The sequence below is a fragment of the Symphalangus syndactylus genome, chromosome 4, assembly GCF_028878055.3.
Source record: "Symphalangus syndactylus isolate Jambi chromosome 4, NHGRI_mSymSyn1-v2.1_pri, whole genome shotgun sequence".
Lineage (NCBI taxonomy): Eukaryota > Metazoa > Chordata > Mammalia > Primates > Hylobatidae > Symphalangus > Symphalangus syndactylus.
In genome coordinates, this window is record NC_072426.2 from 100,453,952 (window position 1) to 100,477,371 (window position 23,420).

Here is a 23,420-nt window from a genome sequence, read left to right on the forward strand (position 1 = left end):
CTTTCCCTCTATCTTATATTCTTAAGTGTATATACAGTATCTTTTTTCATCTCTCTTGTTACTGTCTACATACTGCTCTTGATGAACAAAGAGAAGATGTCAAAAAGAATGGGAATGGAATTCTAGGTATTTATATACTGTAAAATGAAAGTAATTATGTTACCTGTCCCAGGTACCCAGAAAAAATTCAGGCCTCCCTTCATCGAGCACACTGCTTCCTTCCAGCTGGCATTGTGGCAGTGCTAAAGCAGCGCCCCAGATTGGTGGCTGCAGCAGTCCAGGCATTTTACCTACGAGACCCTATTGACCTGCGAGCTTGTCGTGTTTTTAAGACATTCTTGCCTGAAACACGAATAATGACATCGGTGAGATTTCTATCTTCGTCATTTAGTTTCTCTTACTGGAAACAGAGTTGAAACATTATTATTTTTTTCTTTTTACATTTCTCAGTGCTCAGTGAATGAAACATTATTTTAATTGTTCTATAGAAAAAAAAGGAAATATTCTGTTTCTTCATAGCATGTTAATATAGATTGAATATTCCTTATCTGAAATGCTTGGGACCAGAAGTATTTCAGATTTCAGATTTATTTGGATTTTAGAATATTTCCATTATACTTACTAGTTGAGCATCCCAAATCTGAAAATTCTGAAATCTCAAAACTTTGAGCATATCGTTGGGACTCAAAAAGTTTTGGATTTTGGAACATTTTAGATTTCAAATATTTACATTTGGGATGCTCAAACTATACACATTTTTTCTTTTCTTGCACCCAGTGAAGGAAATTTTCAAGAGACCTGCCTCCCCATTTTATACTCAATGTTTTATAGCTATTTTTGACCATATTTTTCTATTTCTATAATTATTTCCTTTTTTTTTTTTTCTGAGACAGAGTCTCGCTCTCTCACCCAGGCTGGAGTGTAGTGGAGCCATCTCAGCTCACTGCAACCTCTGCTTCCTGGGCTCAAGTGATTCTCCTGCCTCCCGAGTAGCTGGGATTACAGTCACCTCCCAAAACGCCCAGCTGATTTTTGTATTTTTAGTAGAGACGGTGTTTTGCCATGTTGGCCAGGCTGGTCTCAAACTCCTGACCTCAAGTGATTCACCCACCTCAGCCTCCCAAAGTGCTGGGATTACAGGTGTGAGCCACCACACCCGGCCTAATTATTTCCTTCTCAACAATAAAACATTTCATCTCTTCCAGAGAATTAAGAATTATTCTTGGCCCGGCATGGTGGCTCACACCTGTAATCCCAGCACTTTGAGTGACCAAGGCAGGTGGATCACTTGAGCCCAGGTGTTTGAGACCAGACTGGGCAACATGGTGAACCCCATCGCTACAAAAAATAAAAAAATTAGCTAGGTGTGGTGGTGGGCGCCTGTAATCCCCGCTACTTGGGAGGCTGACATGGGAGGATTGTTTGACCCCAGGAGGTTTGGGAGGCCAAGGTAGGCAGATCACCTGAGGTCAGGAGTTTGAGACCAGCCTGGCCAACATGGTGAAACCCTATCCCTCAGGCTTCAGTGAGCCATGATTGCTCACTGCACTCCAGCCTCTACAACAGAGCAAGACCCTGTCTCAGAAAAAAAAAAAAAAAAGAATTATCTTTATCCTCCACCCATTTAATTGCTGTATAATGTAACTAATGATAAGAATTTTACTAGTGATTACTAAAAAAGTAGGCAGTAGGGTAAATTTTTTTTTTTTTTTTTTTTTTTTTACGACAGTGTCTTGCTCTGTTGCCTAGGCTGGAGTGCAGTGGAGCAATCTCAGCTCACTGCAACTTCCTCCACCTCCCAGGTTCAAGCAATTCTCCTGCTTCAGCCTCCCAAGTAGCTGGGATTAGAGGCGTGTGCCACCATGCCTGGCTAATTTTTGTATTTTTAGTAGAGACAGGGTTTCACCATGTTGGCCAGGCTGGTCTCAAACTCCTGACCTCAGGTGATCTGCCCACCTTGGCCTCCCAAAGTGTTGGCTTTATAGGCATGAGCCACCATGCCTGGCCAGCAGTAGGGTAAATTTTATGGTATGTGAGTTGTATCTCAATAAAGCTGTTACTAAAAACAAGTAGGCAGTGAATAGGTTGAATCTACTTTGCATTTCATATGAATATGAAGCTTATAAATGGACTTCTCATTATATTTAACTGTGAAGTGTTATTCACAATCTTAATTTCAGGAAAAGACTCATGTATTTTGTGTCTTGATGCCCAGGTCACATTCACTAAATGTCTATATGCACAGTTGGTGCAACAAAGGTTTGTGCCAGACCGGCGGAGTGGATACAGGCTTCCTCCTCCATCTGATCCCCAGTACCGAGCCCATGAATTGGGCATGAAATTGGTAATGTTGAACCGGAAAATGTTGTTTTCTTTCTTTATGTAAATGGGCTGTTAATAGAATAGTGACACAATATACAAAGTCCAGAAATACACCCTGTTTATGTAAGAATGCAGTAAAATGTGGTATTTCAAATTAGAATGAAAAAAATGGATTACTTAGTAAGTGATGATGGGACAAGTGTGAAGTCATCTGAAAAATTGAAGTTGATTCCCTAATACCTATACCAAAATAAATTCCAATTGCATCAAATATTTGAACATAAAAATTGAAACTATACAATTTGAAAAAAAACCAAGAACCTTTTATAATTTGAATAGGAAAGGCCTTTCTATGCATGACTTGAAACCAGAAGCTATAAAGGGAAGACTGATAAATTTGATTGTGCAAAAATTAAGCATTTCTGCACGGGAAAGAAAAACTCCATAAATAAAGTCAAAAGCAAATCTGGAAAAAGTGTTATATTTGCAGTCTAAATGAAAAAGAACTGACTTCTCTAATATATAAAGTGTTCCTTTAAGTCAATATGAAAAAGATAATACTAACCAATTAATTTTAAAATGTTCAGGAACTATGAACATAGTCCACAGAAAAGGAAATACAGGTGACCTTTAAGTTAAACATATGAAAAATATTGAATCTTACTCATAATAAAAGAAATGCACTTTAAAGCTACAAAATAGTGTTTTTCTTTTTTTTTGTTTGCTTTCAAAAATGTTACAATCTAGGCCGGGCGCGGTGGCTCACGCTTGTAATCCCAGCACTTTGGGAGGCCGAGGTGGGCGGATCAGGAGGTCAGGAGATCGAGACCACAGTGAAACCCCATCTCTACCAAAAATACAAAAAAAATTAGCCGGGTGTGGTGGCGGGCGCCTGCAGTCCCAGCTACTCGGAGAGGCTGAGGCAGGAGAATGGCGTGAACCCGGCAGGCGGAGCTTGCAGTGAGCCGAGATCGCGCCACTGCACTCCAGCCTGGGTGACAGAGCGAGACTCCATCTCAAAAAAAAAAAAAAAAAAGTTACAATCTAGACATTGATAGGAATGTCTAGATTTTCTTTTTTTTATTATTATACTTTAAGTTTTAGGGTACATATGCACAATGTGCAGGTTTGTTACATACGTATACACGCGCCATGTTGGTGTGCTGCACCCATTAACTCGTCATTTATATTAGGTATATCTCCTCATGCTATCCCTCCCCCCCTCCCCCCACCCCACAACAGGCCCCAGTGTGTGATGTTCCCCTTCCTGTGTCCGTGTGTTCTCATTGTTCAATTCCCACCTGTGAGTGAGAAAATGCAGTGTTTGGTTTTTTGTCCTTGCGATAGTTTGCTGAGAATGATGGTTTCCAGCTTCATCCATGTCCCTACAAAGGACATGAACTCATCATTTTTTATGGCTGCATAGTATTCCATGGTGTATATGTGCCACATTTTCTTAATCCAGTCTATCATTGTTGGACATTTGAGTTGGTTCCAAGTCTTTGCTATTGTGAATAGTGCCACAATGAACATACGTGTGCATGTGTCTTTATAGCAGCATGATTTGTAATCCTTTGGGTATATACCCAGTAATGGGATGGCTGGGTGAAATGGTATTTCTAGTTCTAGATCCCTGAGGAGTCGCCACACTGACTTCCACAATGGTTGAACTAGTTTACAGTCCCACCAACAGTGTAAGATTGTTTCTATTTCTCCACATCCTCTCCAGCACCTGTTGTTCCCTGACTTTTTAATGATCGCAATTCTAACTGGTGTGAGATGGTATCTGATTGTGGTTTTGATTTGCATTTCTCTGATGGCCAGTGATGACAAGCATTTTTTCATGTGTCTTTTGGCTGCATAAATGTCTTCTTTTGAGAAGTGTCTGTTCATATCCTTTGCCCACTTTTTGATGGGGTTGTTTGTTTTTTTCTTGTAAATTTGTGCGAGTTCTTTGTAGATTCTGGATATTAGCCCTTTGTCAGATGAGTAGATTGCAAAATTTTTCTCCCATTCTGTAGGTTGCCTGTTCACTCTGATGGTGGTTTCTTTTGCTGTGCAGAAGCTCTTTAGTTTAATTAGATCGCATTTGTCAATTTTGGCTTTTGTTGCCATTGCTTTTGGTGTTTTAGACATGAAGTCCTTGCCCATGCCTATGTCCTGAATGGTATTGCCTAGGTTTTCTTCTAGGGTTTTTATGGTTTTAGGTCTAACATTTAAGTCTTTAATCCATCTTGAATTAATTTTTGTATAAGGTGTAAGGAAGGGATCCAGTTTCAGCTTTCTACATATGGCTAACCACTTTTCCCAGCACCATTTATTAAATAGGGAATCCTTTCCCCATTTCTTGTTTTTGTCAGGTTTGTCAAAGATCAGATAGTTGTAGATATGTGGCATTATTTCTGAGGGCTCTGTTCTGTTCCATTGGTCTATATCTCTGTTTTGGTACCAGTACCTTACTGTTTTGGTTACTGTAGCCTTGTAGTATAGTTTGAAGTCAGGTAGCATGATGCCTCCAGCTTTGTTCTTTTGGCTTAGGATTGACTTGGCAATGCAGGCTCTTTTTTGGTTGTATATGAACTTTAGTTTTTTCCAATTCTGTGAGGAAAGTCATTGGTAGCTTGATGGGGATGGCATTGAATCTATAAATTACATTGGGCAGTATGGCCATTTTCACGATATTGATTCTTCCTCAGAATAGTGTTTTTCATCGTTTATTAGCAAGCATCAAACGGCTTGATAATACATACTGGGTTGTTGAGAATATATAGAGAAAAACACTCTCAGACATTGTTGATAGGAATATAAATTGATTGTATCCCTTAGGAGAACATTTTGGCAAAACAGATGTTCCTTGACTTACAGTGGGGTAACTTCCTGATAAACCTGTCAAAAATTGAAAATATCATAAGTTAAAAATATATTTAATGTAGCTACATTGTTGATAGGAATATAAATTGATTGTATCCCTTAGGAGAACATTTTGGCAAAACAGATATTCCTTGACTTACAGTGGGGTTACTTCCTGATAAACCCATCAAAAATTGAAAATACCATAAGTCAAAAATATATTTAATACAGCTAACCCACCAAACATCATAGCTTAGCCTAGCATACCTTAAATGGGCTCAGAATACTTACATTAGCATACAGTTGGGCAAAATCATCTAACACAAAGCCTATTTTATAATAAATTGTTGAATATGTCATGTAATTTATTGAATACAGTATACTATAGAGTACAGTATTGGTTGATTGCCTTTGTGATCACATTGCCACCTGCAGCTTGCTGCCACTGTGTATCCAGCATCATGAGACAGTATGCATATTGCTAGCCTGCGAAAAGATAAAAATTATAAGTAAGGTTTCTACTGAATGCATATTGCTTTTACACCATCATAAAGTCAAAAAATTGTTAAGTCAAACCATCTTAAGTTGGGGACCATCTGTATCCATCAACATTTAAAATGCACAAACCTTTTTGATCAGCATTTTCAGTTCTAGAAAATGAGTCTCTATGTATTTTACATATATACAAGGACATATATGGAGCATAGTCATGACAGCATTGTTCATAGTAGCAAGCGACTGGAAACTACTTAAATGTCCATTAGTAGGGGAACAGTTAAATAAATAATGCTCTAGCCATGAAGTAAGATGGATAAATTTGTGTGTGCTCATGTGAGTGATCTCCAAGTTGTATGGTTAAGTATAAAAAGCAAGGTGTAGAATAGTGTGTATGCGTCCATTGAGCATAAAAGGGGTGGAGTAGAAAGCTATGCATACAGAGAGGCACACACATATCTACTTCAGTGTGTAGGTTACTTCTGAAATGATGGGCAAGAAGTTAGTAATGGTGTTCTCTATCTCGATCAGGGAAGCTCCCTGTTTGAATTATTTAGCCATGTGCATCTATTATATTTTTTTAATCAAAGGACTTTTAAAATGAAGTGATTTCCTCCCTTTACTATGTCTGAGATCATGTTCAATTTATGTATAATTTCTGTTGTACAAGAAACCTTTTGTAACCCTGTTCATAATCAAAAAATAAATGTAAATTTCTGGTTTTGTAATCAGCAGGAAAAGGAATCTCTTTGAAGAGAACAGGAATCTTTGTTGAATATCATTTTCTTTCCTTTTATGTTTTTAGTAATCTATAATGATTGAGAAACTTGGGAATAAGTTTATATTTTTCATAAAATTCAAAAAGTGTTATAATTGTCCAAATGCCCATGTATCCAGTCATCTAGTTCTAGAGTGTGGCTCAATGGAAAGAAAGTAATGTGTTATAATAAGATATGGGGAAAAAAGGAACTTAGTAACAAAAATTCTACCTATCTCATCTAGGCTCATGGATTTGAGATCTTATGCTCCAAATGTAGCCCACATTTTTCTGACTGCAAGAAATCTCTTGTGACTGCCTCACCACTCTGGGCCAGTTTCCTTGAAAGTCTGAAAAAGAATGATTACTTTAAGGTAGGACTTGCAATGTATTTGTTTTTAAGTATTCAATCCAGGGAAAATCAAGCCAGCGACTTAAAGTCCTATAGTCCATATTTAAATGTATGAGATAATTATGGAAGCTAGACTTAAAGGAGACCTTTCTACTTCAGTGGTACTCAGGTGCTAATGAAGGAGGTATCTATGAACTGTTTCCAGTATTAGAGAAAAACTAACACTGTTGGCATTAAATGATGAAAGTGATTATTTGTACTAGATAAAACAACTCGCAAAAACTTGATAATGCAAACATGAAAACACCAGATAGGAAAATTAGCAAAGATGTGGATTTTAAAAATTATTAAAAGATACCTAGTAAATTTCTCTTAAAATATTCAACTTCACAGGTAGTAAAGATATATATATGAACACAGTAATGAAGAATGTCTTTCATGTATGTCAAAAGGATGTGAATGATATTCTGTGCTGTCCAGAGTATGGTAAAAATAATACTCCTATACCTTGCTGGTAACATTGCAAATTGGTAGAATCTTTTTTTTTTTTTTTTTTAAGAAAAGCAGCTGTGTTTATTAACACTTATTTATTTAGTTTGGTTTTATTAAAGTTGTTTTATACACATCAGAAGACTTTTTTTTTTATTACACTTTAGGTTTTAGGGTACATGTGCACAATGTGCAGGTTTGTTACATATGTATCCATGTGCCATGTTGATTTCCTGCACCCATTAACTCATCATTTAGCATTAGCTATATCTCCTAATGCTGTCCCTCCCCCCTCCCCCACCCCACAACAGTCCCCGGAGTGTGATGTTCCCCTTCCTGTGTCCATGAGTTCTCATTGTTCAATTCCCACCTATGAGTGAGAACATGCGGTGTTTGGTTTTTTGTCCTTGCGATAGTTTACTGAGAATGATGTTTTCCAATTTCATCCATGTCCCTACAAAGGACACGAACTCATGGTAGAATCTTAATTGGAAAGTAATTTGGTAGTGTCTTCCAAGAGGTATAGAAAGGTTCAAACTTGGAACCTTCACTTTGAATAATCTTTTTAAAGGAAATATCCAAGAAGTAGAAAAGTCCCTAAGAATATGATGATGATAAAGATGGCACAGCAATACGAAAAGTACTAATGATATTATAGTATATATATGGTTTTTTTTTTTTTTTTTTTTTTTTTGGCATGGGGTTTTGCTCTTGTCGCCTAGGCTGGAGTGCAATGGCACAATATCGGCTCACTACAACCTCTGCCTCCTAGGTTCAAGCGATTCTCCTCAGCCTCCGCCTCCTGAGTAGCTGGGATTACAGGCCCACATCACCACACCCAGCCGATTTTTGTATTTTTAGTAGAAATGGCGTTTCACCATGTTGGCCAGGCTGGTCTCGGACTCCTGACCTCAGGTGATCCATCCGCCTTGGCCTCCCAAAGTGCTGGGATTACAGGTGTGAGCCACCGTGCCCAGCTATTACTGTTGTTGTTATTGTTATTGTACAGGGTCTTGCTCTGTCACGCAAGCCAGAGTGTTGTGGTAGGATCATAGCTCACTGCAGCCTCGAACTCCTAGGCTCAAGTGATCCTCCTGCCTCAGCCTGTCAAATAGCTGAGACTGTAGGCATGTGCCACCGTTGCCTGGCTAAAGATTTTTTTTTTTTCTTTTTAGTAGAGTCGAAGTCTTGCTATGTTGCCCAGGCTGGTCTCAAACTCATGTCCTCAAGTGACCCTCCCACCTCCGCCTCTCAAAGTACTGGGATTATAAGCATGAGCCACAGTGCCCAGCCAGTATATTCTTAAAAAATGTAAAATACTAAGTACGACTATCACTATAAATAGGCATTTAGAAAACACAAATGATAGTAATGGTGGGATTTTGCCATTTTTTGTTCTACTTGGCAAACTTTCTGTACTTTGTTTTGTGAATCACTAGTTAATCAGTTATATCTTTAATTTTTTTTTTTTTTTGTAGAGGCAGGGTCTCACCATGTTGCCCAGGCTGTTCCTGAACTCCTGAGCTCAAGCAATCTGCCCACCTCATCCTCCCAAAGTGTTGGGATTATAGGCATGAGCCATCGCACCCAGCCAATTATATCTTAATATTATATCTTAATAAGTAATTAAGTAAAAGAAAATGGTAGAAAACTCTCCAAACTGGAAATAGGCCCTTAATGGTGAAAAAGATTAGGAATCACTATATCTAGCCGAGTCCCCTCATTTGAAGAAACTGGTGCTCAAACAGGCCCATTAATGATAAAATAGGGCCTAGGACTTGGGGCACGTGATTCCTGAGTAGTAGATTATTTGCTGCCTCCCTGAAAGTTGCTGGTGAACACATTTTTTTTCATGACAACTTGTGAGTAGTGTTCTGATAGACCATTTTTTTTTTTTTAAGGGACTGATAGAAGGTTCTGCTCAGTACCGGGAAAGGCTAGAAATGGCAGAGAATTACTTCCAGCTCTCAGTAGACCGGCCAGAAAGGTGAGTTATTATTAAGACTCCTACTACAAAGATTGGTATTTAAGTAGTTCTTTTTAGTTTTTATTTATTATTTATTATTCTTAGTTATTTATTTTTTTGAGACAGAGTCTCACTCTGTCACCCAGGCTGGCAACCTCCGCCTCCTGGGCTCAAGCGATCATGCCACTGCACTCTAGCCTGGATGACAGAGTGAGACTCTGCCTCAAAAAAGAAAAAAAAACAACGAAAGAAATTTTGCATCCTCCTCTATGTAATTTTACTCATCATGATATCACATTTTCCATGGCATTACGAAGTCTTTATAAACATAATTTTTAAAAGCTGCACAATATGGCCAGGCACGGTGGCTCACGCCTATAATCGCAGCACTTTGGGAGGCTGAGGCAGGCAGATCACGAGGTCAAAAGATCGAGACCATCCTGGTCAACATGGTGAAACCCTGTATCTACTAAAAATACAAAAATTAGCTGGGCATGATGGTGTGTGCCTGTAGTCCCAGCTACTAGGGAGGCTGAGTCAGGAGAATCGCTTGAACTCAGGAGGCGGAGGTTGCCGTAAGCTGAGATTGCACCTGGTGACAGAGCGAGACTCCGTCTCAAAAAAAAAAAAACAAAAAGCTGCACAATATTTCAGCAAACGGATGTACCCCCATAATTTACTCAACTATTTTTTACTGTTGGGGAAAAAATTACAAGTAGCTTAAATGTCCAACATTTTAATTTATGTTGCAGGAGAGGCTCCCATTCTGCGCACCAGGATAATTTTTAAACAGTTTAAAACCAAACTTCCATCTCCCTCCAGACCTGTTGTTGAATTCCCAGTTTGTGGTTTTTTTTAAAATAGCTGAATTAATATCGTAGACTTTTATTTTAGATTTACCTTTCATTTTCACTTTTTTTCATTTATTGTTATTATTATTTATTTTTTTTTTTTAGGCAGAGACTCGCTTAGTCGCCCAGGCTGGAGTGCAGTGCTCCACCTCCCAGGTTCAAGTGATTCTTCTGCCTCAGCCTCCTGAGTAGCTAGGACTATAGGCATGCACCACCATGTCTGGCTAATTTTTGTATTTTTAGTAGAGATGGGGTTTCACCATGTTGGCCAGACTGGTCTCAAACTCCTGACCTCAGGTGATCCACCCACCTTGGCCTCCCAAAGTGCTGAAATTACAGGCATGAGCCAATGCACCCAGCCATTAATTTTTTGATTATTGTGGATACATACTAGTTGTACATATTTATGGGGTACATGTGATTACATGTATAATGTCCATGTGGCATACAATGTATAATGATCAAATCAGGGTAATTAAGTTTTCCATCACCTCAAGCATTTATCATTTCTTTGTGTTGGGAATATTTTTAGTTATTCCATTTTTTTAAGGTATTTGGAACTATATAATAAATTATTATTAACTATAGTCACCCTGTTGTGCTACCAAACATTCTTTTTAATTTTTTAAAAAATATTTTTTGGGATTTGCCAGGAAGGTGTTACTAAAAAGCGTTCCAGATCCAGACCCCAAGAGAGGGTTCTTGGATCTCATGCAAGAAAGAATTTGGGGCAAGTCCATAGAGTAAAGTGAAAGTACGTTTATTAAGAAAGTAAAGGAATAAAGAATGGCTACTCCATAGGCAGAGCAGCAAACACTAGCTCTTATTCCTTCTATTTAACTAATTTTTGTAACCATTAACTATCCCCCTTTTTCCCCCCGCTCTCTGCTACCCTTCCCAGCCTCTGGTACCCATCATTCTACTTTTATTGTTATTATTATTTGAGATAGAGTCTCACTCTGTTGCCCAGGCTGGAGTGCAGTGGTACAGTCATAGCTCATTGCAATCTTGACCTCCTGGGTTTAAGAGATCCCCCTGCCTTGGCTTCTCAAAGTTCTGGGATTACAAGTGTGAGCCACTGCGCCCAGCCAACCATTATTCTGCTCTCTGACTCTCAGTTCAGAATTATTTTTAGCTCCTACATATAGTATCATAGACTTTCCCCCAATTTATCAGAGATTGTAATAGTGAAAAATTATAAGCAACCAAAAGTATCCATCAATAATGGATAAATGAATTGCAGTGTATTTATATGATAGCCTACTATCTAGTAGTTAACCAGAGATTAACTATATTTACATATATCTGATTTAGGATTTTTCAACCTCAGTGCTACTGATATTTTGGATCTGATAATTTATTGTGAGAGACTGGCTTGCACTTCATAGGACATTTAACAGCATCGCTGGCCTCTATCCAGTAAATATCAATAGCACTTCTCCCTCATCCCCCAATCATGACAACCAAAAATGTCTCCAGACATTGCCAGATGTACCTGGGGGGCAAAATTGTCCCTGGTTGGGAACCACTGATCTAAATGAATAGATTTCAAAAACATAATGTCAGTGAAAAAAAAAAAAAAAGCAAGTTATAAATACGTACGGTAATGGGTACCAAAAAAAAAAAAATAGAACGAATGAGTAAGACCTACTATCTGATAGCACAACAGGGTGACTATAGTCAATAATAATTGTACATTTAACATAGAGTGTAATTAGATTGTAACTCGAAGGATAAATGCTTGAGAGGATGGATATCCCATTCTCCGTGATGTGCTTATTTCACATTACATGCCTGTATCAAAACATCTCATATACCCTATAAATATATACACCTACTATATACCCACAAAAATTAAAAATTAAAATGAAAAAGAGCCGGGCACGGTGGCTCAAGCCTGTAATCCCAGCACTTTGGGAGGCCGAGGCAGGCGGATCACGAGGTCAGGAGATTGAGACCATCCTGGCTAACACGCTGAAACCCCGTCTCTACTAAAAATACAAAAAATTAGCCGGGCGTGTTGGCAGGCGCCTGTAGTCCCAGCTACTCGGGAGGATGAGGCAGGAGAATGGCGTGAACCCGGGAGGTGGAGCTTGCAGTGAGCCGAGATCACACCACTGCACTCCAGCCTGGGTGACAGAGCGAGACTCTGTCTCAAAAAAAAAAAAAAATAAAAAATAAAAAATAAAAATAAAAATAAATAAATAAATAAAATGAAAAAGAATAAAATATATACCGTGTGGATGTTACACATATAAAAATTTTAAATATACAAAATACTATACAGGCTGGGCGCAGTGGCTCACGCCTGTAATGCCAGCATTTTGGGAGGCCAAGGCGGGTGGATCATGAGGTCAGGAGTTCAAGACCAGCCTGGCCAATATGGTGAAACCCTGTCTCTACTAAAAATTCAAAAATTAGCTGGGCGTGTTGGCATGCACCTGTAGTCCCAGCTGCTCGGGAGGCTGAGGCAGGAGAATCGCATGAACCCTGGAGGTGCAGGTTGCGGTGAGCCGACATTGCGCCACTGCACTCCAGCCTAGGTGACAGAGCAAGACTCCGTCTCAAAACAAAACAAAACTATACATTATTTATAGATACATATATATTCATTTATTCAACAAATATTTATTGAATGCCTCCTATGTGCCAGGCCCTATTCCAGGTACTGGGGATACAATAAGTGAACCCAAAGTGTCCTCGTCCTTATAGAGCTTACATGCTAATGCAGGAGAAAGACTGCAAGCCATTATGTAATGTTAGAGGGTGGTAAGTGCTATGAAGAAAAAGCAGTGTGTGGGATACAGGAGTAGAGACTGCTCTTCTAGATAGATTAGTCAAGGAAGGCCTTTCTAAGGAAGTTTTCTTTGAGAAGGGACCCGAATGAAGTGAAGGAGTGAGGCATTCAGGTATTTAGGGGAATAACATTCCAGCAAAAGGACAGACAGCAAATACAAGAAATAGAAACAGAAATATATATACACAGAGAGAGAGAGAAAAGCGCCAAAGTGTACTTGAGAAAGCAGTCACCTCTGGGGAGCAAGACAATGGATTGGGATGGGTGTCAGTGGTCATCAAAGGAGACATTAGCTTTCTCTAAAAAAATTTTTTTTTTTTTTTGAGATGGAGTCTCTCTCTGTCGCCAGGCTGGATTGTAGTGGCGCGATCTCGGCTCACTGCAGCCTCCGCCTCCCGGGTTCAAGTGATGCCCCTGCCTCAGCCTCCTGAGTAGCTGGGACTACAGGCGTATGCCATCACACTCGGCTAATCTTTTTTGTATTTTAGCACAGACAGAGTTTCACCATGTTGGCCAGGATGGTCTCGATCTCCTGACCTTGTGATCTGCCCTCTTCAGCCTCCCAAAGTGCTGGGATTACATCTCTACAATATTTTTAAGGTACATGATAAACCTATACACTTTTTTGTCAATTAAAAATAAATAGGCCAGGCGCAGTGGCTCACACCTGTAATCCCAGCATTTTGGGAGACTGAGGTGGGCGAATCACCTGAGGTCAGGAGTTCGAGACCAACCTGGCCAACATGGTGAAACCCCATCTCTACTACAAATACAAAAAATTAGCCAGATGAGGTGGTAGGCACCTGTAATCCCAGCTACTCAAATTAAAAATAAATAAATAGCCAGCACAGTGGCTAATGCCTGTAATCCCAGCTACTTGCTGAGATAGGAAGATTGCTTGATCCCAAGAGTCAAGGCTGCAGTGAGCTGTGATCATGCCACGCACTCTAGCCTAGGCGACAGAGTGAGACCCTGTCTTAGAAAAAGAAAAAAAAGAAACTATGCACAGAGATACTTACGTGTTGAGTGAGTGACATAATGGTGACATGATTTGTTACATAAATTGATGGCACCCTGTCTGAACTATTAAGAATGGATCAAATCAAGTTGTATAAAGGACTTGCTTTAATTGGATAAACATTTGCATACCTTGCAAAATCACGTAGGTGATGGGGAACTGTCTCTACTCTGTATTATTAATATGTAAACATTACTAGGAGAGAGAAAAGAATAACTCAAATAATCATAACAAAAGGCAAAATAAAAATCATTCTGGAATATCAAATGCTAAAGAGAGTTATAGAGAGAAGGTAATAAACTTTCACTAAGGTTGAAGCAGAGAAGTTAAAAAAGGAAAGATAATGGAAGGCTTCAGGGAGGTGGTATTTGAGTTAAGTCTTAAAGAATGAGGATTTTTTTTTTCTTTTTTCGGAGTCTCTCTGTTTTTTTTTTTTTTTTTTTTTTTTTGAGACGGAGTCTTGCTCTGTGCCCAGGTTGGAGTGCAGTGGCACGATCCCAGCTTACTGCAAGCTCCGCCTCCTGGGTTCACGCCATTCTCCTGTCTCAGCCTCCCAAGTACCTGGGGACTACAGGTAACCACCACTCCTGGCTAATTTTTTTTTTTTTTTTTTTTTTTTAGTAGAGATGGGGTTTCACTGTGTTAGCCAGGATGGTCTCGATCTCTTGACCTCGTGATCCGCCCGCCTCGGCCTCCCAAAGTGCTGGGATTACAGGCATGAGCTACCACACCCGGCCGACGGAGTCTTGCTCTTGTTGCCCAGCCTGGAGTGCAATGGCACGATCTTGGCTCACTGCAACCTCCGCCTCCTGGGTAATACAGACTTTGCAAAAGTTATAGAACTTCCCTGGGCGCTGGTTTTCTCATCTGTAAAACAGGATTATTACCTTCTATAATAGTAATGAGAGGACTCAATAAGAAAATGTATTTAAAGTGTTAGCATAGCATTTAATACACGCTAGATAAATTTTAATTGATACTTTCCTTCTGGAACTTCTTTTCCTCATATATAAAATATATATATTATATGTATATTTTTATGTATTTTTTAGTACGTGTTTTATATGTATATGTACTATTAACATAATACAACTTTCTATGTACATATATATACATATATAGAGACTCTGTCTATGCATATATGTATAGAAAGAATTATACGAGATCAGTGGCTTCATAATGATGTTCCATGGAGCCTGCTTCAGAGTCAAAAGGGAAGGCCAATTGTGTAGATCTCTGAGCCTCTATCCTCCACTTTATTTATTTTTATTTTATTTTATTTTATTTATTTATTGAGTCTTGCTCTGTCGCCCATGCTGGGGTGGCTGACTGCAACCTCCACCTCCCGGGTTCAAGCAATTCTCCTGCCTCAGCCTCCCGAGTAGCTGGGATTACAGGCACGTGCTACAATGCCCAGCTAATTTTTGTATTTTTAGTAGAGACAGGGTTTCACCATGTTGGCCAAGTGAACTGTTGACCTCAAGTGATCTCCCCGCCTTGGCCTCCCAAAGTGCTGGGATTATAGGCATGAGCCACCGTGCCTGGCCTATCCTCCACTTTAATGAAGGCCATTTTTATTTGAGCCCTTCTATATTTTAGAGTTCCTGGTAAAAGTTTTGTTTGAGAAAAAGGGATCTGCAACCTAAAAATATGCTTAAAAACAAATTAGAAGGCCGGGTGCGGTGGCTCATGTCTGTAATCCCAGCACTTTGGGAGGCCAAGGCAGGGGGATCATGAGGTCAGGAGTTCGAGACCAACCTGGCCAATATAGTGAAACCCCATCTTTACTAAAAATACAAAAATTAGCCGGGCATGGTGGCGCATGCCTGTGGTCTCAGCTACTTGGGAGGTTGAGGCAGGAGAATCGCTTCAACCCGGGAGGCGGAGATTGTGGTGAGCCGAGGTGGCACCACTGCACTCCAGCCTGGGTGACAGAGTGAGACTCTGTTAAAAACAAACAAACAAATTAGAGCCAGGTGTTTTGGCATGTACTTGTAGTGCCGGCTACTTGGGAGGCTGAAGTGGGAGGATCACTTGAACCCAGGAGTTCAAGTCCATTCTGGGCAACAGTGAAACCCCATCTCTTAAATAAAAAAATAAAAAAATAAACTCCCCAAATTAGATAGCTAATCCCTTCCAACGTTAAAATACTATGTATTTATGATTACTATTCTAGGTTCTTTTATGAAGAAATACTCATGTTTTTTATTTTTCATAGTTCTCTTGCTATGAGCCCTGGTGAAGAAATCTTAACCTTATTACAGACAATACCATTTGATATAGAAGACCTTAAGAAAGAAGCAGCTAATCTTCCCCCAGGGGATGGTAAGTGATGGACCAGGATACAGTGGAAGGGTTAAAAAAAAAAAAAATTAAAATGTTCTGCTAAGTCTCACAGGATCCTCTCCTAAGAGGACTTATGTGAATGTAGAATGGCAATATTATGCTTTCTTCTTTTTCAGATGACCAGTGGTTAAATCTCTCACCAGATCAGCTGGACCAGCTGCTGCAGGAAGCTGCTGGCAAAAAAGAATCAGAGTCTGTTTCCAAGGAGGAGAAGGAGCAGAACTGTGACTTAACTCAAGTCTCAGAGAGCATGAAAGCTTTCATATCCAAAGTCTCAACCCACAAGGGAGCAGAGCTGCCTCAGTAATTTGTGTTAAAGTATAAATATATAAATAGTTAGAACCCAAATGTTGAAGTCATAGTCATTGCCATTTCCACTTTTTTTTTTTTTTTTTGAGTAAATGAGTTGTACTGCTTTCTTTCTTTTTTGTGCCTAGTATGGTGATAACTTATCTGAAGTCAGATTTCTAGAAGCCTCATCCTTTGCAATCCTTCAAATAAGCCAGAAAGATCACCCTAAAAACCATCATCCAGAACCACACAGGGAAACCATATACTTTACTCTTTAGTAGCTTTATGGGCTCAACATTTAGCTTTCAATAAGTTCAGACCTCTGATCTCCCACCCTGCAAGCAGATTGGATACTGAAAACTCAAAGGGATTCATCAGAGACAGAAATAATAACAGAAATGTGAAATTACATTTGGCAAGTAACAGGAAAAACAGGTAGATATAATTATTACTTGTAGGCTGGGCGCGGTGGCTCACGCCTGTAATCCTGGTACTTTGGGAGGCCGAGGCGGGCGGATCACAAGGTCAGGAGTTCGAAACCAGCCTGGCCAGCATGGTGAAACCCCGTCTCTACTAAAAATACAAAAATTAGCTGGGCATGGTGGTGCACGCCTGTAATCCCAGCTACTTGGGAGGCTGAGGCAGGAGAATCGCTTGACCCCAGAAGGCAGAGGTTGCAATGAGCTGGGATTGCACCACTGCACTGTAGCCTGGGCGACAGAGCGAGACTCTGTCTCAAAAAAAAAAAAAAAAAAAAAAATTGTTACTTGTGTATCAAATATATCATCATTAGTGTTGATGCTCTTGAAACTGATGAAAGATCTAAATTTATATTTGGTATTCCTGCTTTAAGAAAGCAGGGATAAGGGAAGATATGTTGCTGTTTATTTTTTAAACTTTAGTTCTTAAAAGAACAGGCTTTATTTAAATTAACTCAAATAAATAATGGTTTTGCTAATGCTAGGTATCTTACTGGGGCTAGAGAGTGGGTAGGTCCCTAAATCAGCATAAGCTAAATGTACATAAACAAGATGCAATTTTTACTTTTCATTTATCAGACTTTCCCATTTCTGTTGTCCTGCAAGGCCAGTAAACTCAAGGATTTTTAAAACTTAAACTACAATTTTTCTTGCTGTGCCTCCTTAGAAATTCTATCTTTAGTAGCTTTCCTAAGAATGGCACCACTTTAGAAAAGTTTCAAACAGTTGTATTTAGAATAAATTAATTGTCTTTGTCCTTTAATATTGCAGAGAACCTTCTGAAGCTCCAATCACTTTTGATGCAGATTCTTTTCTTAATTATTTTGATAAGATTTTAGGTAAGTAGTGGTGTGATGTTGACTTTCATTTTGAAACTGTAAGTAGTATGGCTGTTGCTAGAGCATTGGGTTATTAGATATCTCAGAAGCCAAAATATTTGCTTTCTCTTCCTAGTTTTGAGTTGCTTTCAACCATGAATTACTACCCATGAATAATTTTGTACAGACTGCCTAGCTTAGTGCTTGACATATATAGTAGCTGCTCATTAAATTTTTTTTTTTTTTTTTTTTTGAGACAGAGTCTCACTCTGTTGCTCAGGCTGGAGTGCAGTGGCGCAATCTCGGCTCACTGCAAGCTCTGCCTCCCAAGTTCACGCCTTTATCCTGCCTCAGCTTCCCGAGTAGCTGGGACTACAGGCGCCTGCCACCACACCCGGCTAATTTTTTTGTATTTTTAGTAGAGACAGGGTTTCACTGTGTTAGCCAGGATGGTCTCGATCTCCTGACCTTGTGATCCGCCTGCCTCGGCCTCCCAAAGTGCTAGGATTACAGGCATGAGCCACCGTGGCCGGCCTCATTAAATATTTGAGAGTGACTGAATGCTGTGTGTTTAAATAGGGTTTTACCTTGGCTCCCATATTATATTGTTATTTTTTGCAATTACTGTACTTACAAATCAATAATAAAAAGATAACTCAATTAAAAAATAATTATAATATGTATGTATGTACAGAAGTGCAGAGATAAAGATTGGGATACCCGGAAACTGCTAAAAGATGCTTACCTCTGGGGAAAGAGTGAGATTGGAGACAATACTTGTATGGCTTGAATGTTTACATCAAAATGTATTCATTTATTAGGTAGTTTTTAAAATTTTTTTTTTTTTTTTGAGACGGAGTCTCGCTCTGTCACCCAGGCTGGAGTGCAGTGACGCGATCTCGGCTCACTGCAAGCTCCGCCTCCCGGGTTCACGCCATTCTCCTGCCTCAGCCTCTCCGAGTAGCTGGGACTACAGGCGCCCGCCACCGCGCCCGGCTAATTTTTTGTATTTTTAGTAGAGACGGGGTTTCACCGTGGTCTCGATCTCCTGACGTCGTGATCTGCCCGCCTCGGCCTCCCAAAGTGCTGGGATTACAAGCGTGAGCCACCGCGCCTGGCTTAAATTTTTTTAAGAAAAATATTTTAATTAATTGAATTCACTTTTTTTTAAGCTAAATCTTTTGACTCAGCCTGTACGCTTTTCCACAACATTAAATGAACACATATCTGCCAGCATTACCATTTGTAGAAGGGACTTTTGTGAAGTAGATTGACTACGTGTATTAGTCTTTTTCTGTGGGTAACATTCTAATTATTTTGAGATGTGTAGTAACTAAAAAATAATAATAATAATAATAATTACCAAGTGGCTCTTTCTTTCTTGGGATCTGTGTAGGGCCAAGGCCTCATGAGTCAGATTCTGATGATCTGGATGAGGAAGACTTTGAATGTTTAGATAGTGATGATGACTTGGACTTCGAAACACACAAACCTGGTGAAGAGGCTTCTCTGAAAGGAACTCTTGATAATCTCAAGTCATACATGGCCCAGATGGACCAGGAACTAGCACACACCTGCATCAGCAAAAGTTTCACCACTAGGAAGCAAGTGGTATGTGTGTTTTTAACCTCTTTCTCTGAGTCTAGTATGTCAGGTAGCTAAAACCATATTTTATCATAGTTTTTCTTTTTTTGGTGTGTGAGATTTGAAATAAATAAGAATGTTAATTGTTTTCCTAACTCTGGTAGGATAAAGGATCATAGACTTAATTTTCCTAAACATAAGCTTCATTATATTACTTACTCTATGTTATCTATCAGGATTTAAAATAAAAAGTCATATAATATGCTCAAATTAGAATGCGACTGTACACTACTACTTCTTAAATGTATTTTTTCACAAGTAGTTTAAAAAAACTACAGCTTAAATGGATTTCAAAAAAGAGAGGGCACATGTTCTCAAGACCTTTTGAGACTGTGCCTTGGGCCACAGTGGATTAAAACATAAAATAAGTAAATAAACAGAGAGGATCTTAAACATCCAAGTAACTTTCCAGTTTTAACAGTTTATTTTGTATGTTTCCCTAATTTAGAGCCAAATTTAGAATTCACCTTCTGTTTATGTTTTCATCCTAGTTTTTAATGCCACCGTCTAATCCTAAACAGAGGCATTATGGAAAGAGCAAGGACCCTGGAGTCTTATGGGTTAGGGTTTGAAGTCTAGCTCAGCTGTCCACTGTGAATGTATCTATAAACCAGTAATCCTCATATCATAGAATTAACATGAGAACCAAATTAGACAGCAGTAAAACCTACAATAGGCGTTTAATTAATGTTAATTCTCCTTGCTTTGATCATCTAAACCACTTTTAAAACTATAATCACTTCCAGAATTGTCAAAATCTAGTAGAAACCATACATTAGATTTATCTAAAGCAGTATTTCTTAAATTTTAATGTGAATATAAAACAAAAGATCATGTTACAACATAGATTCTGATTAAGTAGGCCTGGGAAGAAGCTTGAGATTTTCCTTTTTATTATTATTATTATTATTATTTTGTTTTATTTTATTATTATTATTATTATTATTATTTTATTTGAGATGGAAGTCTCCCTCTGTCACCCAGGCCGGAGTGCAGTGGCACGATCTCAGCTCACTGTAATCTCCGTCTCCCAGGTTCAAGTGATTCTCCTGCCTCAGCCTCCCAAGTAGCTGGGATTGCAGGTGCGTACCACCATGCCTGGCTAATTTTTGTATTTTTAGTAGAGACAGGGTTTCACCATGTTGGCCAGGCTAGTCTCTGGAGCTTCTGACCTCGAGTGATCTGCCCACCTCAGCCTCCCAAAGTGCTGGGATTACAGGCATGAGCCACCACTCCCAGCTGAGATTTTCCATTTCTAATAAGCCCCAGGCGATGGAGACTCTGCTGCTCCATGGACAACACTTTGGGTAGCAAGGACATAAAAGTCTATCGAGCTATAATCTTTCAAATCCTTTCCCCAGCTTGTGGAATCAGAGGCCCAACTAACAATTTAGAGTCTTTGTGGTTGGAACCACAGAGCCTTGTGTTTTTACTTTTAAGCTTTTTCACTGGGGGGAAAGAAAGGAACACTCGCTTTTCATTTTGAAGAAAATTTACATTATTATTTCATTTAATATTCACTTTTATGTTGGTTTCTTTTAAGACTCTTAGACAAGTTATAAATGTACCTTCTTAATTCTATTAGCCCTTGAGCTATTTCAAAATAGACATGCAATTTATTCGGTTTGCAGGAATGTTTCCTGGAGAGAAATGTGTTATAATCTTTAGAACCGAGTTTTAATATGTGCGCTAAGCCAAGCCATATAACTTATTAGACTTCATTTTCAGTTTATATCACCAAGGATAAGAAGTTTCCTTTTTAATTTGGAATATAAATTTACATTGTGGCTTAGTTATCTTTTTATTGTAACCACCATGCAACCTAATGATATATTAGCCCATAATTTTCTTTTCCCTCCATGAATAAGGAACCTGTATCCCAGACTACCGATAACAATTCAGATGAGGAAGATTCTGGTACAGGAGAATCTGTTATGGCACCTGTAGATGTAGACCTGAATCTGGTTTCAAATATATTGGAATCCTATAGCTCCCAAGCTGGACTGGCAGGACCTGCTTCCAATCTTTTACAAAGCATGGGAGTGCAGCTGCCTGACAACACGGATCACAGACCAACAAGTAAGGCAACGAAAAATTAACCAGCACATTTAGCTTCTCTTTTTTCTTTTTAAATAAATATTGAATATGATTCTGTTCATTTCTAGTTTAGATTACTCATTTGGTAAAAATGTTTCTTCATTACAAGTTTTACAGATTGACTTCTCCATGAGCCCCAAATGTGGCCCTCTTGGCACAAGTCTTTGTGATCTCAACTGTGGGTTATACACAGGTTTTGAACTCGGCAGGGTAGAATCTAGCCCCTAGACAACCTTGAGATGAAATTCACACACTTCGTGCTAAAGACATACCCTACCACAATATACCCTTGGAGTAATTCTAAATATTTAAATTTCTCCCTTACTGCTATTCATCCTCAGATCAAAATTTCAAGTTGACAAATTTGGATTTGATAACTCATTCACTTTTTCTTTTCAATTTTTTTAATGAGGCATAACATGCGTATGGTTAAGTGCACAAATCTTAAGTGTACAGTCAGTGAATTTTTGCATGTATGTATGTACCTGAAGCAAGATATAGAACTTATTTACTTGTAAATAACAGCTATATTGATAGTCACATATCAAAAAATTTATCCTTTAAATTACACACTTCAGTGGTTTTTAGTATATTTACAAAATTGTGCAACCATCCCTACCATCTAATTCTAGAATATTAGAAACCCCATACTCACTAATAGTCTCTCATTCCCTTCTACTCCCAGCCCCTAGAAACCACTAGTCTACTTTCTGTCGCTATGGATTTGCCTATTTTGGATATTTCATACCTGATATTGTACTTAAATGTTTTAATTAATTAATTGGTTTGACATTTAATATAACTGATATATCTATTGCTAAGATGAAATGTTTATTTCTTAAAATGATTATCATATTCCTCCTAAAATAAATCAAGTATTATCTATATATCATAAAATTCACCATTAAAAGCAAAAAAAAAAAGTCTTCTCTACAGACAGCTCCATATACTGACCATGTTTTTATAATCTAGGTCTCTGGATTCTTCTTTATTATTGTATGCAGCAGAGAGATGCCTTTACTATATCTTACCCTATCCAAGTAAAAACAATGGAAATAGTTTCATACTGTTCCCTCTCCAGTGACCAAGGGAGGAATTAGGAGAATGGTGTAGTAGAGTTCTCATTTGAGAACTTACTATCACGAACTAATAAAAACTAAATATGGCCGGGCATAGTGGTGGGCACCTATAATCCCAGCTACTTGGGAGGCTGAGGCAGGAGAATAGCTTGAACCCAGGAGCCGGAGGTTGCAGTGAACCAAGATTGTGCCATTGCGCTCCAGCCTGAGCAACAAGAGCGAAACATCTCAAAAATAAATAGATAAATAAAAACTAAATATACCATACCCCACTCCAATCCTTTGTCTTCCTAGTGTTCATTGAAATGAACTAAGGAAGAGGGTGTTACACATTGACTAAAGTAACACATCAGATGATATTGTGCAACATTTTAACATTTTAAATAATAATTATTTTAAATATATTTTTGTTTTGAAGCTACATTTCTCATGTTAAAAATGGGGCCAGAGTGCCGTCCCAGCTCAACTATGAGAGAAAGGTTTCCCCCCATTGCACTTGTGGTACATTAGGTTTATCTTCATTTAGGATTAAATATTGGGTAGAGAAAGTGCGATAGACAGGCAAAAATATAAATGAAAATTTTTTTATTCTGGTTGCCATGGCTGACTGACTTTCAACCAGGCTCACAAGATTTTACCTGTTTTTCTATTCTGCATCATGGACCCAGATGGGTTCTATTTATCCTTAGCACCTTCATAATTTATTGCCCACGTATACATTCTCAGGTCAGGTAGGCCCTGTACCAAAGTTTCTTTTATTTATCTGCCA

General features: G+C 38.8%; 1 protein-coding gene across 4 annotated transcripts in view; it reads left to right on the forward strand.

Annotated features, from left to right (window-relative positions):
- The window catches only part of ECD (ecdysoneless cell cycle regulator), a 35,193-nt gene extending 13,560 nt beyond the window's left edge, over window positions 1-21,633 (forward strand). The window contains exons 6-15 of one of the 4 annotated variants that reach the window (XM_063637529.1): window positions 173-365; window positions 2,216-2,344; window positions 6,670-6,798; window positions 9,167-9,252; window positions 16,116-16,222; window positions 16,360-16,546; window positions 17,785-17,852; window positions 19,228-19,442; window positions 20,435-20,557; window positions 21,344-21,465. In XM_063637529.1, the coding sequence (XP_063493599.1) occupies window positions 173-365; window positions 2,216-2,344; window positions 6,670-6,798; window positions 9,167-9,252; window positions 16,116-16,222; window positions 16,360-16,546; window positions 17,785-17,852; window positions 19,228-19,442; window positions 20,435-20,545 (1,225 nt within the window). In that variant the 3' untranslated portion in view covers window positions 20,546-20,557; window positions 21,344-21,465. Of the gene's footprint in view, window positions 1-172; window positions 366-2,215; window positions 2,345-6,669; window positions 6,799-9,166; window positions 9,253-16,115; window positions 16,223-16,359; window positions 16,547-17,784; window positions 17,853-19,227; window positions 19,443-20,434; window positions 20,558-21,343 lie in introns of those variants that run through there. The other 3 variants (XM_055275797.2, XM_063637530.1, XM_055275798.1) reach the window with 3 other exon arrangements.
- Window positions 21,634-23,420: the final 1,787 nt, after the last annotated feature.